The sequence below is a fragment of the Cheilinus undulatus genome, linkage group 14 (genome assembly GCF_018320785.1).
Source record: "Cheilinus undulatus linkage group 14, ASM1832078v1, whole genome shotgun sequence".
Classification (NCBI taxonomy): domain Eukaryota; kingdom Metazoa; phylum Chordata; class Actinopteri; order Labriformes; family Labridae; genus Cheilinus; species Cheilinus undulatus.
Genome location: NC_054878.1, coordinates 29,552,807 through 29,568,721, shown reverse-complemented (window position 1 = coordinate 29,568,721; position 15,915 = coordinate 29,552,807). Strand labels below are relative to the sequence as shown.

At 42.3% G+C, this 15,915-nt stretch overlaps 1 protein-coding gene across 7 annotated transcripts in view; it reads left to right on the top strand.

Moving 5' to 3' along the window:
- Nucleotides 1-15,915, top strand: part of tulp4a (TUB like protein 4a) — a 42,310-nt gene that overhangs the window by 23,498 nt on the left and 2,897 nt on the right. For 6 of the 7 annotated variants that reach the window (XR_005992830.1, XR_005992829.1, XR_005992828.1 and 3 more), the window contains exons 6-13: nucleotides 5,213-5,320; nucleotides 5,442-5,608; nucleotides 7,830-8,054; nucleotides 8,249-8,483; nucleotides 11,187-11,331; nucleotides 11,936-12,080; nucleotides 12,181-12,274; nucleotides 12,395-15,834. Coding sequence is in view for 4 of the 7 variants with exons in the window: in XM_041804951.1 (XP_041660885.1) it covers nucleotides 5,213-5,320; nucleotides 5,442-5,608; nucleotides 7,830-8,054; nucleotides 8,249-8,483; nucleotides 11,187-11,331; nucleotides 11,936-12,080; nucleotides 12,181-12,274; nucleotides 12,395-15,834 (4,559 nt within the window). In the remaining 3 variants the exon portion in view is untranslated. Of the gene's footprint in view, nucleotides 1-4,887; nucleotides 4,956-5,212; nucleotides 5,321-5,441; nucleotides 5,609-7,829; nucleotides 8,055-8,248; nucleotides 8,484-11,186; nucleotides 11,332-11,935; nucleotides 12,081-12,180; nucleotides 12,275-12,394; nucleotides 15,835-15,915 lie in introns of those variants that run through there. The other variant, XM_041804954.1, reaches the window with a different exon arrangement.

Sequence of the window (15,915 nt, the reverse complement as noted above, 5' to 3'; positions counted from 1 at the left end):
CCTGTGGGAGGGAGAAAATTTCCAGCCAGGAGCACCTGGTGGGGTGCAGGTTATGCCTTCTGGATGTGCCCTATATTATCCTTTGTTTTCCACAGTCCATTCTGTATTCACATGAATATTTTAAACTCTAGAACAGGTGTGTATACTGGTTAAAATAGTCTTAAAGTCTAAAGTTAAAAGTCTTGTGTGAATGTAAGTAAATGAAAAGGGAATATGAAAGGGGAATAATATAACTAATAAATTAACAAATAATAAAAAAGTAACACATCAGAAAACTTGTTCAGCTATGTAGTTCTAAGCTATTCAAGGAGCCAAACATACCGCTTTCATTTCTGTTTAAATTCCTGACTGAAGACTCTTGCTTTGCCAACTATAATAGAATGTTAGCTTGTGCATTTACAAGACAATGGCTCCACAGGGGGTTTGAAAATGATAGTGCACATGCTTGGAACTAAAGTTTCTAAATAAAAGTTATTCTTATTTTTAACCAAGGCTCTGGGAAAAAAAGTTATTTGAGAAGAGTCTGGCTGCAGACCGTACATCCCTAACAGCTTCTCTCACAGACCGTTCATCTGAGACACCGTATATTTTAGAAAGGAAGTGCTGTAATTTGCCAGTATAACATATTTCCAGTTTTTGATCTTTTTTAAACCAAGTTAACTTTAGAAATGTGAGCTTTAGCAAACATAAATAAAGCTAACTTAGCTACACAGATAATGTAGATTTGTAGCCTATGTTGCTGCTTTGTAAGCTTAGCTTAGCTATTAAATGTTTTGTAATCTGGTTTTACAGGTCAGGTTTCTTTTACTTTTTAATGTTTGGTAACCTAAAACCCTCAGCGTGTATTTCCGTTCTGATATATACGCTTCTCTGATAAACGGACTCTGCAGGTGGCTCTCATAGATGGATGGTCTGCAGCCAGACGATCTTGAGTCATTTTGACAAGCGATATGCACAGTTGTAAAAATATGCTTAGTTGGTCTTGCTGGATGGTGTGGATATGTTGCTTTTTTCACCATTTTAGTAGTATAAAATTAGGATGAATTGTAAAATATTTTCAGACAGTTGGAAAAATTAGATGACATTAAGACTGACCTCACAAGCATTAAGCCATTTGAAGTGCGAAAGTGACTATTGACAATGATTTCCACTTCTGCCAGTTGTGAAGTAAGTGTAGTCAAGGCATTAAAACTAGAGTGTGTGACTAAATGGAAGGGGGTTTAGAAGAAGGGAGGTGGGCAGCATTTAAAGACATTAGGGCAGCAAGTAAAGGAGAAACACAGCTCTGCTGACACTGGGCTGACATTGCCATTGGACTTCCTGATTGCTCTTAATTGTGCTTGTGCTCTTAATTGTGTTGTCATAACAGCAGCAGCAGTCACTGTGTGAGATTGTGCATCACAAGACTCTTGATGTGCATCACACTTACTGTAAGCCGAAGTGCACAGTCAGAGCCTCTGAATGGATATTAAATAACAGAATATTAGCAACCCTGGCTGTGTGTATTACAGTGGAACAAAAAAGAGCAGTATGGAAAAAATCATTGAGTCTTTTTCGTAAATTGTGCGGTAATGACTTCCTGAAAAAAGACAGTGAAGTCAAACTCCCTCTGTGTTTGCTGTTCTCAGATCTGTGTTCACACTGATGAGACTGCATTTTCTTAACCTTATTTATGTGTCATTCAGAGGCTCAAACACAGTTCATACTTTTTTCATATGAACTTTCCTTTTTCATCTTTCCCCCTTTTCTCTCCAGCTTAATTAGTCCCAGTTGCTAAGACTGTATCTGTAAGGGTCTGTCCTCCTGCATAGTGATTTTGTTCCCCTCACCATGGTCTGAGTGTTTAACCTTAGAAAGTGCTTGCCTTTGCTGGAACACTGATTATGCTCTAAATCACTAATTAAACCAGTCAATAGTAATTGATTAGCCCCCGATAGAAATTCTCTAAAGTTGACAACCTGGCTGAGACACCAGACCTACCTTTTTCTCTGCCTGTCTGATCTGGCTCATGATATAGGGTAATGACCCATTATCCCTGCTCTGTACAGGCAAACATTGCATTTTCAGCAGTGTCATGTGACTGATTCAGTGCCGAATCCTTTGTAAACTGAACACTATAGGCATGTGGTGCCTAATTTGGGCTTTAAGTCAAGATAGTAACTGGATAATTAACATGTGTGGTAAGTGGTTTGTTGTAAGAATACACCATGCTGTTTTAATGGAAAAGATATAATTGATTGACTGAAGTTGCTTTATTTATAGGGTATGCTATGTGCTAGAATCTTCAGACACAGTCAGGAAATTTGTGGATGTGCTTTGTGTGTGTGTGTGTGACAGGAATGGCAAATTATTGCGAACAGGACACTACGGGAACTCACTGAAAGTGAATTATAGCTACTAAGGATGTGGAGCCATTCTTGCCTGGCTCATTATTGCCCCTTTCTACATTACATTAAACACAGACGGCCTCAAATATGCCCACACTTTTATAGCCCACCTTAGATGTGCATATTTATCATTCAGTCCTTTGTAGGTTGCCAGTAATGAAGCTTCATTTATCACTGAATCTGACTATTTTTATCACTTTGAATGAATCTGAGGATAACTTGCTTATTCTGTCAAGTTTCTGGTTTCTAGAGTCAGCTTTATTGACCAGAAATGACGACCTCTATAAAAAGACACAAACACACAATAAGGTAATAAAGTGCTGTGTACACATTGGTTTTATTTATCCAGTACTGAAAGACTTAAATATATGCAAGTTTAAAATAATGTGACAAAGCAGGAGCAAATCTTCACAACTGAGTATTTGAAACTAAGTCATAATTGACAGTATTGCACATAAATAAAAAGATCCACATTAAAAATAGTCACAATGTAAGTTTCTGTGTATAATTGTAATGACTCAAATGGTCAATGGACTTGAGCTTGTATTACACTTTTCTAGTCATCTAGTCAACTGACTACTTAAAGCAGTTTTTATACTGCAGGTCAGACTTAACCATTCACATCCATTCCTGCCACAGTAACACACTGGTGACAAGGCCACTACACTGCTTTCCACATTATTAAGCAAAGGACATTTTTCTCTTATTTTCCAAAAATATTAATGCAAATGACAGCCGGAGTATTTTTGAAGTCATCAGCCATTAAAGCATAATTCAAATGTTTTTGAACAAACTTCATTATGATAAACATTTAAAAAAAAAAAAACAACTCAAAATGCACTTTTCCACATTATTAAGCAGGCCACAGGTTTCAAGCAATATGGGAAAGAAAAAGGATCTCTCTGCTGCTGAAAAGTGTCAAATAGTGTAATGCATTGGACAAGGAATAAAAACATTAGATATGTCTCAAAAAATTAATCCTGATCAATGCACTGTGAAGAAATTTGTGGCTCATTCAGAGCACAGACGGGTTCGTGCAGATAAAGGCATAATGAGGAAGGTTTCTGCCAGACAAATTAATCAGATTAAGACAGCAGCTGCTAAAATACCATTACAAAGCAGCAAACAGGTATTTGAAGCTGCTGGTGCGTCTGGAGTCCCACCAACCTCAAGGTGTAGGATCTTCCAGAGGCTTGCAGTCGTGTATAAACCTACTATTCAGCCACCCCTAACCAATGCTCACAAGCAGAAAAGGTTGCAGTGGGCCCAGAAATACATGAAGACTCATTTTCAAACAGTCTTTTTGACTGATGAGTGCTGTGCAACCCTGGATGGTCCAGATGGAGGAGTAGTGGATGGTTGGTGGATGGCCACCATGTCCCAATAAGGCTGTGACGTCAGCAAGGAGGTGGAGGAGTCATGTTTTGGGCAGGATTCATGAGGAGAGAGCTGGTAGGCCCCTTTAGGGTCCCTGAAGGTGTAAAAATGACCTTGACGAAGTATATAGAGATTCTGACTGACCATTTTCTTCCATGGTACAAAAAGTGACTGACCACTTTCTTCCATGGTAAAAAAGAAGAGCAGTGCCTTCTGTAGCAAAATTTTCTTCATGCATGACAATGCACCATCTCGTGCTGCAAAGAATACCTCTGTGTCATTGGCTGCTATGGGCATAAAAGGAGAGAAACTCATCTTGGCTGCTATGGGCATAAAAGGAGAGAAACTCATGGTGTGGCCCCCATCCTCCCCGACCTCAACCCTATTGCGAACCTTTGGAGCAGCCTCAAGCTAAAGATCTATGAGGGTGGGAGGCCGTTTACATCAAAACTGCCATTCTGGGAGGATATTCTGGCATCCTGCAAAGAAATTCAAGCAGAAACTCTCAATAAAACTCACAAGTTCAATGGATGCAAGAATTGTGAAGGTGATTTCAAAGAAGTGGTCCTATGTTAACATGGAACTTGGCCTGTTAAGATGTTTTTAATTGAAATAGCTGTGATTTCAGTAAATATGACCTCCTAATGCTGCAAATTCAACAAATGACCATTTTCAGTTCTTTACAACCAAAAGAAGGTTTTAAAACTCTGTCGTGCTTAATAATGTGGAAAAGTGCATTTTGGGTTTTTTATTTTAAAAAAAATAACAGTTATCATTATCAAGTTTGTTCAAAAACATTTGATTTATGCTCTAATGGCTGATGACTTGAAAAATACTCTGGCTGTCATTTGCAATAATATTTTGGAAAATAAGAGAAAAATGTCATTTGCTTAATAATGTGGAAAGCGGTGTATGTAGCGTTGCCATCAGTGTTAACTGATCCCATTCATACGCATTCACAAGCCATCGATACAGCAATGGTTTAAGTATCTTGTCCAAGGACACGTCAACATACAACTGCAGGTAGCTGGGAATCAAACCCTCAGCCTTCTGGTTAAGTGACAGGCAACAGCTGCCCCTTAAAAATGATCTTGATACTTTCTGTTCTTCTTTGACAGTCCAAAGAAAAGTCCACTTTGACTTTGTAGTAACAGAAAGTTTCTCCAGGAGGATCTGAGCATCAGGAGAAAAGTAAGGAGGATATGCTCAAATCGAAAAATAAGACAAAACCCCCATTTCAACCTCTTTAGCCCTATTCATACTTCATGTTTGGCTAGATTTTTCTGAACTATGCATAAGTTACATGTAACTTAAAATTTTAAAATGGGTAATTGATAGATTCTCCCATTTACTGGCAAATACTGTGTCACTGCAGCTACAGTCACAGTTGCCCTATGCTGTTACCCTCACACTGCCTGTCTAAAATGTGTTGTCCTGTCTCTTCTCAGTGCACAGCCAGAAACCATTGCTTACTGTCAGCTTCACCTCAGGAGACATCAGCCTGATGAACAACTATGACGACCTCTCTCCCACTCTCATCCGCACCGGTCTGAAAGGTGTGTGGGTGTCTTCTCGTTAATGCATGCCCAGGTGTTCCAGCAACTCTGTTGTTGTTTCACATCTCTCCCTCTGTCTTTGCTACTGCTGGTTGTTTATCTCCTGTGACTTGTTCTGCAGATGTGGTGGTCCAGTGGTGCTCACAGGGGGACCTGCTTGCAGTGGCAGGGATGGAGAGGACCCTCCTCTCCCCAGATTCCACCTGTCCTCCACCCACTAGGAACGCCATTGTCAAGTTCTACAATGTTCGAGGCGAACACATCTACACACTGGACACACCAGCACAGGTGATAAACTTTGTATACGTCACAGATATTTGGTGCCTCAATTTTTGTCCTCCAACTTTCGTCTCAATGATTGAACTACCTTCAATACATTCTAGGCAAATCATTTAAAGTGGTGACTTTAGAATAATCAATTAATTGATGCACAAGACTTTAATCATCTAAAGCCTGGCTCAGACTACATGATTTTTTTGGTCGTTCACGACAGCACCATGCCAGACTATGCGACCAAAATCTTGTCCCATCTTGGCTGACAGCCTGGCCACACTGCAAGAGTGGTCCGGACAGCTCAGTGTATGCTGACGTCACCACTGTCTCCGCGTCTGAGTGCAAGTTCACAGGTTGTCAGGGAGGCAGGTCAAAGGGTGTCAATCACTCTACAACAGAAGCGCTCTATGCAATTGTAGTGGTCTTTTTGCTCTAAAAAAGGAAAATAAGAAACAATTATGGATTGGATTATGGATAATAAGTATGGATGTATCAAAAGGAGGACAATATGGACTGGCTCTCCTTCAGATAATACTTAAGGTATGCATGTGATACCATAAATAAAATCTAATAAAATGTACACACTAGTTTTAGGGAATAAAAGGGGTTACAGTGGTAAATCTTGTAAATGATGATGCAAAAATAATGAGCAAATGTTCTCCTGTTGTTAGAAGTCAGGATTCACATCGTTACTGTCAGGTCAGGTTGTCAAACTAGACGACAATGTACAAAAATTTCTGGCATGCTAGTCTAGTTGAATCATGGTCGTAAGGAATCATAAGGTGTCTTGGACACGTCGTTAATTATGTCACACTACAAGACGGTTTGTCTTTCCCGACTCTCAAAGTAGGGCCCGAGTTTTGACGATGAGCTGCAACGTCACAGTCAGGCTTAAATCTGGCTGAATTTGTGTAGTCTGAGCCAGCCTTAAGACAGTGTCTCCAACCATACACTCTATATGTACTTACAGCTGCCACATTAATTTGTAGGGCTGGGTTGGTGTACGTGGCTGAATGGCTCAGTGACAACCCTTGAGAATATCATAAATTCAGCTCCTGCACTGGGTTTAAGCGAGAATTTGAAAACTGGTAGGTCTATGCGTTATGTCAGGACCTACAACAATGCATCCAAACAACTTCACTGTTGATGTATAGTGGCAAGAGATATCATTGTTTAAATGGCTTCAAAAAGATTTTCATCAGTTGAAGGGTATGGCTATGGCAACTCCTTTAAGTTTTATGACACACCATAACTCAGGAATTTACTGTCATGGAAACATCCAGGGCCTAAATGGTCCTAAATTTGTGTGGTTCTTTCTGCATTTGTGTAGTTAACCATCAAACAGGAAGTAGTTTTTTGAAGGAAAAAACACACTCTTACTGTCATGGATATTGGTAGACATCAGACTGGTGGACCAATAGAGGATCCATAAAGTTGTTGTCAGGGAGCTTGGCAAAGTCTACTGCTACAAAAAAAGAAAAAAAATCATCACGTGCAGACAGTGCATCTAGGATTATGAAATTTGACAGGTATATGCATTTTGCTTTGACCTTAAATAAAGCCTCTTGGACCCATACTGTCAACTCAACAGGAAGGCAACAGGAATGGACAAAATTGTCAGTTGTCTGAGTTCTATCTGTGATTAACTGTTGATGTCTCAAACCTTGTTGATTTTTGGGTTTTTTTTTCAGCAGTTCATCTTGTTCAGCTGAAGGAAGCGCTTGATAGACATCATTGCAACACCCCGTTTTGCCATTATGCCACAACCCAAACATGCACCAAGCCCCATCATGTGCGACAGTGCAAGGGCCCTTTATTGCTACATTCAGCTTTGATTCCAATTGTTTTTTGATGTTTTTATACTATCCACGTACCATCTCAATTTAAGATTAGTTGACTGTCTGCACAGGCTCTCTGCCTCAACATTGATCTGTGGAACACCTGCACTCCGAACCATGAGGGAGTGGTGATCTGCTTAAAATCTTTATTTCCCCTTGGAAAGGTGCAGTAAAATCTGGATTATCTGGATTAATTTAAGATGTGCCTTGATTAAGATGTGCCTAGCAGCAAAATGTGAATAATCAGCCTATCCCTATCTACCCCTAAAGATTGTTGCACAACCATGACTTTCAGAAACCTTAAATTTAAACCATCTTTGGAATCTAACCTTCCATGCGGTATGAAATAACTGCCATAAAAACCTCTCTCTTATGCAACTTCTCCACCTCATTAACAGCGCCCCATCACAACGCTGTGCTGGGGTCACCGGGACTCTCGCCTCTTCTTGGCATGTGGCCCGGCGCTATACGTGGTTCGGGTGGAGCATCGCGTCGCCAGCCTACAGCTCCTCTGCCAGCAGGGCATCGCCACAGCAGTGAAGGAAGAAAAAGATATTGCCAAGCTTACCATGCCTTCGCGCCTCTGTTCTTACGTCACTGCTGCTTTCGTCCCCACCATCAAGGTAACACAGAGCAGGAGGTGCTGCATCTGTGAAAGTCATAAAAATAAATGTGAAGAGCATCAGTGCAGTCATTGGTGTCACCTTCTGACACAACATGAAATGAGCCAAAGCAAAAGAGCTTAGCGTAACCACCATTATTTGCAATTTACATCAATATAAACATTTCTTTCTTTTTTTGCTGTTTTCTCTTTTAGCCCCCCATTCCAGATCCCAACAACATGCGTGATTTTGTTAGCTACCCAACATCTGGGAATGAGCGTCTGCACTGCACCATGAAGCGTACGGAAGATAACCCTGAGGTGGGGGGACCCTGCTACACTCTGTACCTGGAGTATCTAGGAGGTCTGGTGCCCATCCTCAAAGGTCGACGAATAAGTAAACTGCGACCAGAGTTTGTCATCATGGATCCCAAGACTGATGGGAAAACAGGTAAAACTGAGTTTAATATTTAGGAACTCACTGAAAAAAAAACACAGATGAGACTTCTCATGACATGTTGGTATAGGTGTTTTTCCGCACTACTTTTGAAGTAACTCTCCAGCTTCTCTTGTGTCTGACCATGAAAACCAGATGACCATGTCATATTGGATTCAGTAATTTGGTTTACCAGATGCCAGCATTAAATTGATGTGACACAACATATGAACGTTGGCTACTAGTATCTGTTAATGCCACATTATTTGCAGATTGCAAATGTATTTTAAAAGGGCCAGTACTGACTGATATTGATGTCAAACCGATACATTGCTGTATCCCTGTTAGGCTCATGATATGTTTTACAATTATTTTCTACAAGTCACTGAGTTTTATAATGAAGTGAGTTAAAGTGTAACTGTTGTTTGATATGAAACTTTTATGCCAAATTTCTCATTCATTATAAAGACGTGAAAGTTCTCACAGTAGATTCTTTTTAAGAAAAAAAATGTCTAAAGCTTAGATTTTAGATGGAACTTTAGATCGCATACCATATCAAATTAAAATGTTTTTTTTGAATGATTCTTTTTTAATTTGCAATGAGTTACATACAGATTTACTTCCAAATAACAACTCTGAGGCAACATACTTGAGATATTCAAAACATTTTACAAAAAAAGTAATGATAATTAAATACCGGGCTTATGGGAATCAAAGCTGTGAAAGTGTGGTATTGATTTTTACATGTTTAGATTTTAAAAAGGTCTTGAAAAGTGTCCAGCAACTATGTGAATATCCCAGTTTAATAAATATCAGCAATGCTTGGTAGCACTTTCTTTGAGGGGGTATGCATTAGGCTGACATGACACTGTCATAATAATGACATGACAACTGTCAACTGCCAATTATATAATGGAGGCTTAATGTTGTCATTAAGTGTCATTCAATCAGTTAAATCACCTTAAATGCAAAGTTGGTGTAGTTTTGCTTTTTTATACAGTAAGATAAGGCTGTAGCCAGCTGTCTGAGCCTATCATAAAGACTGGAAACATCCACTTTTTTCCTCTCTCCAGTGTAGAGGTGGGTATGCTCTTAATTTATTGCATTAAAGATGACATAATTGACCAAATGACACTTAATGACAACATTCATAAACTCTTATTAAGCCCTCTTTATGTAAATTATAGGTGTGGTGTCATGATTATGACAGTGTCGTGTCATTCTTATGCATACCCTTTCAGATAAAGTGTTACCAAATACATTATAACAGTTAATGTAACTAACTTACATTAAAAAAAAAAAATCTCAAATTAGAGTTCTCTCCACACTGGAGTGGGATTAGGGAATACTCTGGAAAAAGGCCCATATTCTCAACTTCAAAACTTCATTTGCTTTGTTTGTCCCTCTTCTTCAGCTTCTGACATTAGAGAACAGAAGCCAAAGACAGATAGCACCCCCTGCAGGCAAAATAAACAATGCAATTCATTTTTGTTTCATCAAAATTTTTTTTAATCTGTAAGACAAGGCAAATGTATTTGTATAGCACATTTCAGCAATTCAAGTGCTTCTCACAATACATCAAAACACAATGACAAGGGGGAAAAGAAACATGAATGAGTTATCTAACCGGCAATAAAACCCACAAAAGATAAAAACGAAATCAAAAGAGAGATAGGAGAAACTTCCAGATAAACCAGGAATGAAACTACCCTCTTGAAATTCTCTCTCTTCTACCCAGATATAAAAACATCTGATCCATTCGATACCATAAAATTGTAGTAAATTTTAATAGTCTTGTAAGTAACTTTCACATGTGTTATTATTCTGTGAACAAAATGTAAAATAGTTTGTGCTATAATGAAACAATCCAATGTTTAACAGTACCTCTAAATCCTTCCTTCTAGATGTATTTGCCTGCTGCATTACTTTTTCAGTTTTTTGAGTTTCTTATGTTGGCACTCAGAGAGTGAGGGTGTTTTTTAGTCACATAGAGCAGCCTGGGCCTGTGTTAATTAAAAGCTCCTTAATGGGGGCTCTGATGAACCCTGGGTTCCTCATAAATCAACCAGCACCCTCCCCACACAGTGATAAATGAAGCCAGCCATGAAATGGTTCCAGCCCATCCACACTTTAATGTCCATCAAATAAATTGGGTTGACCTAAAGTGGAGCAGCAGTGGTCCATGAGACTCTGTATGAATGAGGATAAAGAAGGAAATGATTCAGTAAAAGCTGCTTGGGACTGACAGGGTCAAAATGTTCAAATGCTGGAACGTCCCTACTTCTGTTTTGTTTTTGAATATGGTTTTTGACTCTGGTCTTCATGTTATCAAAGTATCTCCCTAACAGTATAAAGTATACCCTGATAATTGTCAAAGTCAGCGATTATGTTGAGTGTTAGAGTGAGTGCATAACATTATTTTCTCAAGTTTTTTTTCCCCAAAATGCCCTTTCAAAGAATAAAACATTAGGAATTAAGGGCATCAGATTTCCAGCATTGTTAATGAACTACTACTATTACTACTAGTACTAATACTTCCACTACTACTAGTACAACAACAACTACTACTACTACTAATAATAATAGTAATAAGAAATAATAATAATAATAATATTGTGTTTGGTTTGTGGAACTTACCTTGCAGAATACATATTTACAACCCTTTATTTACTCATAATTGACCCTCCCCTCTTTCCATATTTTATTTTCTCTCCTTAGATGAGATATATGGGAACAGTCTGATATCTGCCATGATTGACAGCTGCAACTGCTCAGACTCCAGTGACATTGAGCTGAGTGATGACTGGGTGGGCAAGAAATCTCCAAAAATATCAAGGGGCAGCAAATCCCCAAAACTACCCAGGTAAATGTAACACATGGCCTGTATGAACAGCTGCATGCATCCTTTAATGATATGTCTTTGATTGTGTGGGTATGAAGCTTTCTCCATCTCAGACACCACTACATTATGAAATAAACCAAGTGAAGGCAGTTTGATTTTAAAATGACATAATTATTCAGTTTGAGTTATGAAATTTTTTTGTACTAATTAAGATTTATTTTTTAACATTTAATTTCCCACACAAATCCCACTTCAGCATGAATAAAGATGCTTCTGTGACAGCCAAAGCATCACAAAGTGTTTTTACTCCTCCTCAATAGCATGAAACATGAAAACTTTGAAATGTGCATATGTGCATATATCCTTTTGGTTAAGCCCAAATACACTGGCATACGAGATTTCACTTTTTCTTTTTTGATAAACTTAAAGCATGGCAGTTATAATACACATGAAATTCCAGCATTTCCTGAAATATTAACCCTCCTTTCTGCAGTAACCTCTTTTTCAAACATTTCAGTTTCTTATAAAATGCTCTGCTGTTGTCTTTTTTGTTTACTGCATGCCTAAACCTTCTTTTTATTCAATACCTTCTCTGTAGAGACTTAGTTTGTCCCTTTACCAACAGGATCAATATTGATCCCAGAAAATCACCCAAACTGTCCCGTGCTACACAAGAGATCTCCAGGTCACCACGTTTACCTATACGGAAACCTTCGATTGGATCACCCAGTCTAACAAGGAGGGAATTTCCTCTAGATGACATCACCCAGGTAAGAGGCTAATTGTTTTCCCACTTTACCACCATCACTTTGTTGGCTTTATTTGGTTCAGGCAGATAGTTAAAAGATCCTCTCTTTTCTTGTGTTGCAGCAAAATTACCTTGCTCAGGTAACATCTAATATTTGGGGAACAAAGTTCAAGATAGTGGGGCTGGCCACATTCTTGCCAACCAACCTCGGTGCAGGTAATCAATCAATCAGAGCTTTGTCTTTAACATCAGATTGAGCACAGCAACATCAAATACTGAGTGAAGTATGAATAACAGTCATTTTGAGTATTTTTTTTACTGTCCCTCTCTCCTCAGTCATCTATAAGACCAGCCTCCTCCATCTGCAGCCCAGACAGATGACCATCTACCTGCCAGAGGTGCGCAAGATCTCCATGGACTACATCAACCTACCAGTCTTCAGCCCCAACGTCTTCAGTGAAGATGAAGATGATCTGCCTGTCACAGGCCCTGCTGGTGGAGCAGACGACAACCCACCTTGCACTGTCAACATCCCGATTGCACCCATCCATAGTCCCGCCCAGGCCATGTCACCTGCCCAAAGCATCGGCCTGGTCCAGTCACTCCTAGCCAATCAAAACGTTCAGCTGGATGTCCTAACCAATCCCACAGCGACCCCTTCAGGGGCAGGTGCCAGTGGGTCAGACCAAAGCCAGGACGCCATCCTGACAGCCCAGTACACAGTGCCCACCCGCTACTCCAGTCCTGGTCAGGTCATCTTTGGAGGCCTAGAGATGGGTCGCCTCATGGTTGGACCCCCACCCTCCCATCATCCTTCACAACAACAACAACAACAACAACAGCAGCAACAACAACAACATAGTCTGCATCAGCAGCAGCAGCAACACCACCAACAGCAACAACTGCAACACCACCAACAACAGATTCAGCAGCAGCAGCAGCAGCAACTCCACCAACAACAGCAGCAGATGCTCCAGCACCAACACTTGCAACAACAGCAGCAGCAGCTTCAGCAACAGCACATCCAGCAGCAACTTCAACACATCCAACAACAGCAGCAGCATCAACATCAGCTCCAGCAGCACCTACAGCAACAGCAACAGCTGCAACAGCAGCATCAACAAATACAGCAGCATCTCCAGCAACAGCAACAAATGCATCATCAACAGCAGTCACAGCAGCAGCATCTCCAGCAACAGCAGCACCATCATCAACTTCAGCAGCAGCAGCTGCAAATTCAAATTCCTGCTCCCTTGATGTCATCAGGTCAGCCTTCGGGTGCAGCAGTGCTCCAGCCAGGGGCGCTTCAGATTCAGATCCCTCATCCACCCAATGATTTGGTGGTAGAGAGAGTGACAGGAGGTGAACATGAGCACCTTCTAAAGATCAAAAGCCCTCGGCCAGCTCCGCAGCTTGCTGAGGGAGATACTGTGGTGTTCAGTTCGCCTCTAGAGATCAGCAAAATGAACCCACCACCCCCCTATCCTGGGACAGTGGCAGCTGCTGTGGCTGCTGCAGCAGCTGCTGCTGCCGCTTCAGCGTCAGCCTCCACCACAGCCTCAAGTGCTGCCTCTGGAGCAGGAGCAGGTACCAGTGGGACTCCTCCTCCTGGGGACGTTTGTCTGAAAAAGGGTGAGTTCCCTCTTTACCCTCCAGGTCAGCAGCAAGCCCAGTACCCGACACCTCTGGGATATGAGAGGATAACGACATTTGACAGCAGTGGGAATGTGGAGGAAGTGTGTCGTCCTCGAACACGCCTCGTCTGCAACCAGAATGTCTACACACTCCAGGGACCTGGCAGCTCCGCCACTCTCAGGGTCACCTCCTCCTCTTCATCATCATCCTCCGCAGCTGACAAGAAGGTCCAGCTGCCCTACGCCTCAGCCACCCTCAACAGACTCACTGCTCCTCGCTACTCCATACCCAGTGGGGACCCGCCCCCGTATCCTGATCCAGCCAATCAGAACAATACCGTTGGCAGGAACCCTGGACAGAGACTGGATAGCAGTCTTATCCACGCCACTCTCAGGAGGAACAGCCGAGAGGCCGCTCTTAAAGTTTCACAAATGCTGGAACCGCCCAGACCACTGCCTCCTAAGGCCAAAAACAGTAGTGCACTAGCAGCCTCATTCCAGCAGAGGGTGCCAACAGCCTTATACACCTGCAGCCAGTGTAGCACTGGATCCAGTGGAGGCACTGCTCCAGGCAGCGCTAATGGTATAGCAGGAGGAACAATTATCAGACAGGATTTTCCACCAGGGCCTGGAGCACCACACAGCACAGTTATTGTTCACTCCAACAGTGCTACTCCTCTGGCCTCCCAGTCCTCTTACAACCTGCTGAGCTCTCTGGATGGACCTGGGAGTGCAGCAGGAGGAGTGAGTAACAGAGACAGGGCTGATTATGTCAATTCGGCATTTACTGAGGACGAAACACTCAACCAGTCACTGAGGCATCTAGCGTTGGGAGGCAGTGATGCATCGGGGCTAGTTGTTAAACGCCCTCCACCTTATCAGTGGGACCCTGCTGCAACAGAAGAGGTGTGGGTTCCTCAGGAAAGGACAGCAACACTGAATCCTCCTGGTCCCCCCGGATCCCACAAACCTCCCCCACTTATTCTTAGCCCAACTCAGCACTTGGATGTTTCTAGACTGCCTTTTGTCCTTTCTCCAAAGTCCCCCACCAGCCCCAGTGCTGCATCTTTTCAAGCTGCTGCAGCAGCTGCTGGCTACCAAATCTCTCTACAGTATCCTCCAGCAACTGCCTATCCTGGAGCCCAGCTCCAGCCCATCCCAGCGTCACCACGGCCTTGCCCTTCCCCAAAAGAAGTGGTAGCACCTGTACCCTTCTCACAGCAAGATGCCACCCTTGTCTTATCGCCTGGATACCCGGCAAATCTGGCAAACCTTGCCTGCTGCCCCCTCCCACCTTTGTATCCAGGTGGAGGTGCTTGTGCTGGACTACCCATTCCCCCCATTGCCCTTCACACTCCTTGGGGTACCTATAACTCTTGTCCACCTATGCCCAGTCCTGCAGTGCCACTACCACCCAAAGCCTCCCACATGGCAGTAGACAAAAATGTGCTATCCCCTCCTCCTCCTCCCCCACCCCCTCCTCCACCACCACCAGCAGAGCTGCAGAATCATGGAGGATTACAGGAGGCCATGGCAGAGGCTGGGGAAGCTTTTCAGGAGGTGCTCTCCTTGACTGAAAGCCCGGTCCCACAGAGGTCTGAGAAGTTCAGTAAGAAGAACCGTAAGCGGGCAGATGGACGTGCAGAGGAAGCTAACGTGCCACCACTGGCTGAAGGGAGCAAATCGAAGAAGGAGGGCAGAGCTTTAGGTGATTTTAACTCACTCATATCCAGCCCACGGCTGGGAGGAAGGGACAAGAAGAAGCTGAAGGGACAGAAAGAACAGCAGCTGAAGGCAAAAAAGCTGAGCAAAGCCACTGCCAACAGTGAGTTTCAGGACAGTTCAGAAAGTGAGCCAGAGCTGTTTATCAGTGGGGATGAGCTGCTCAATCAGTGCCAAAGCGGCAAGAAGGGCTGGAAGAGTAAGAGGAACCTAAGGGCTGCCAGTGAACTGGATGAGATCAAATGTCGAAAGGCCAATGAGAAGGAGGACAGAGGGCTGGGCAGCCAAGGGTTTGTTTATGTCATGGCAAACAAGCAGCCCCTGTGGAATGAAGCCACGCAGGTGTACCAGCTGGACTTTGGTGGGCGTGTCACCCAAGAGTCTGCAAAGAACTTTCAGATAGAACTGGAGGGCAGACAGGTGAGGAAGGTCACTGGTGTTGCTGCATGGTAATTGTTTCTCTCTCTGTTGCTTCAAGTCTGTGCTAACTTTCCTTGTTTG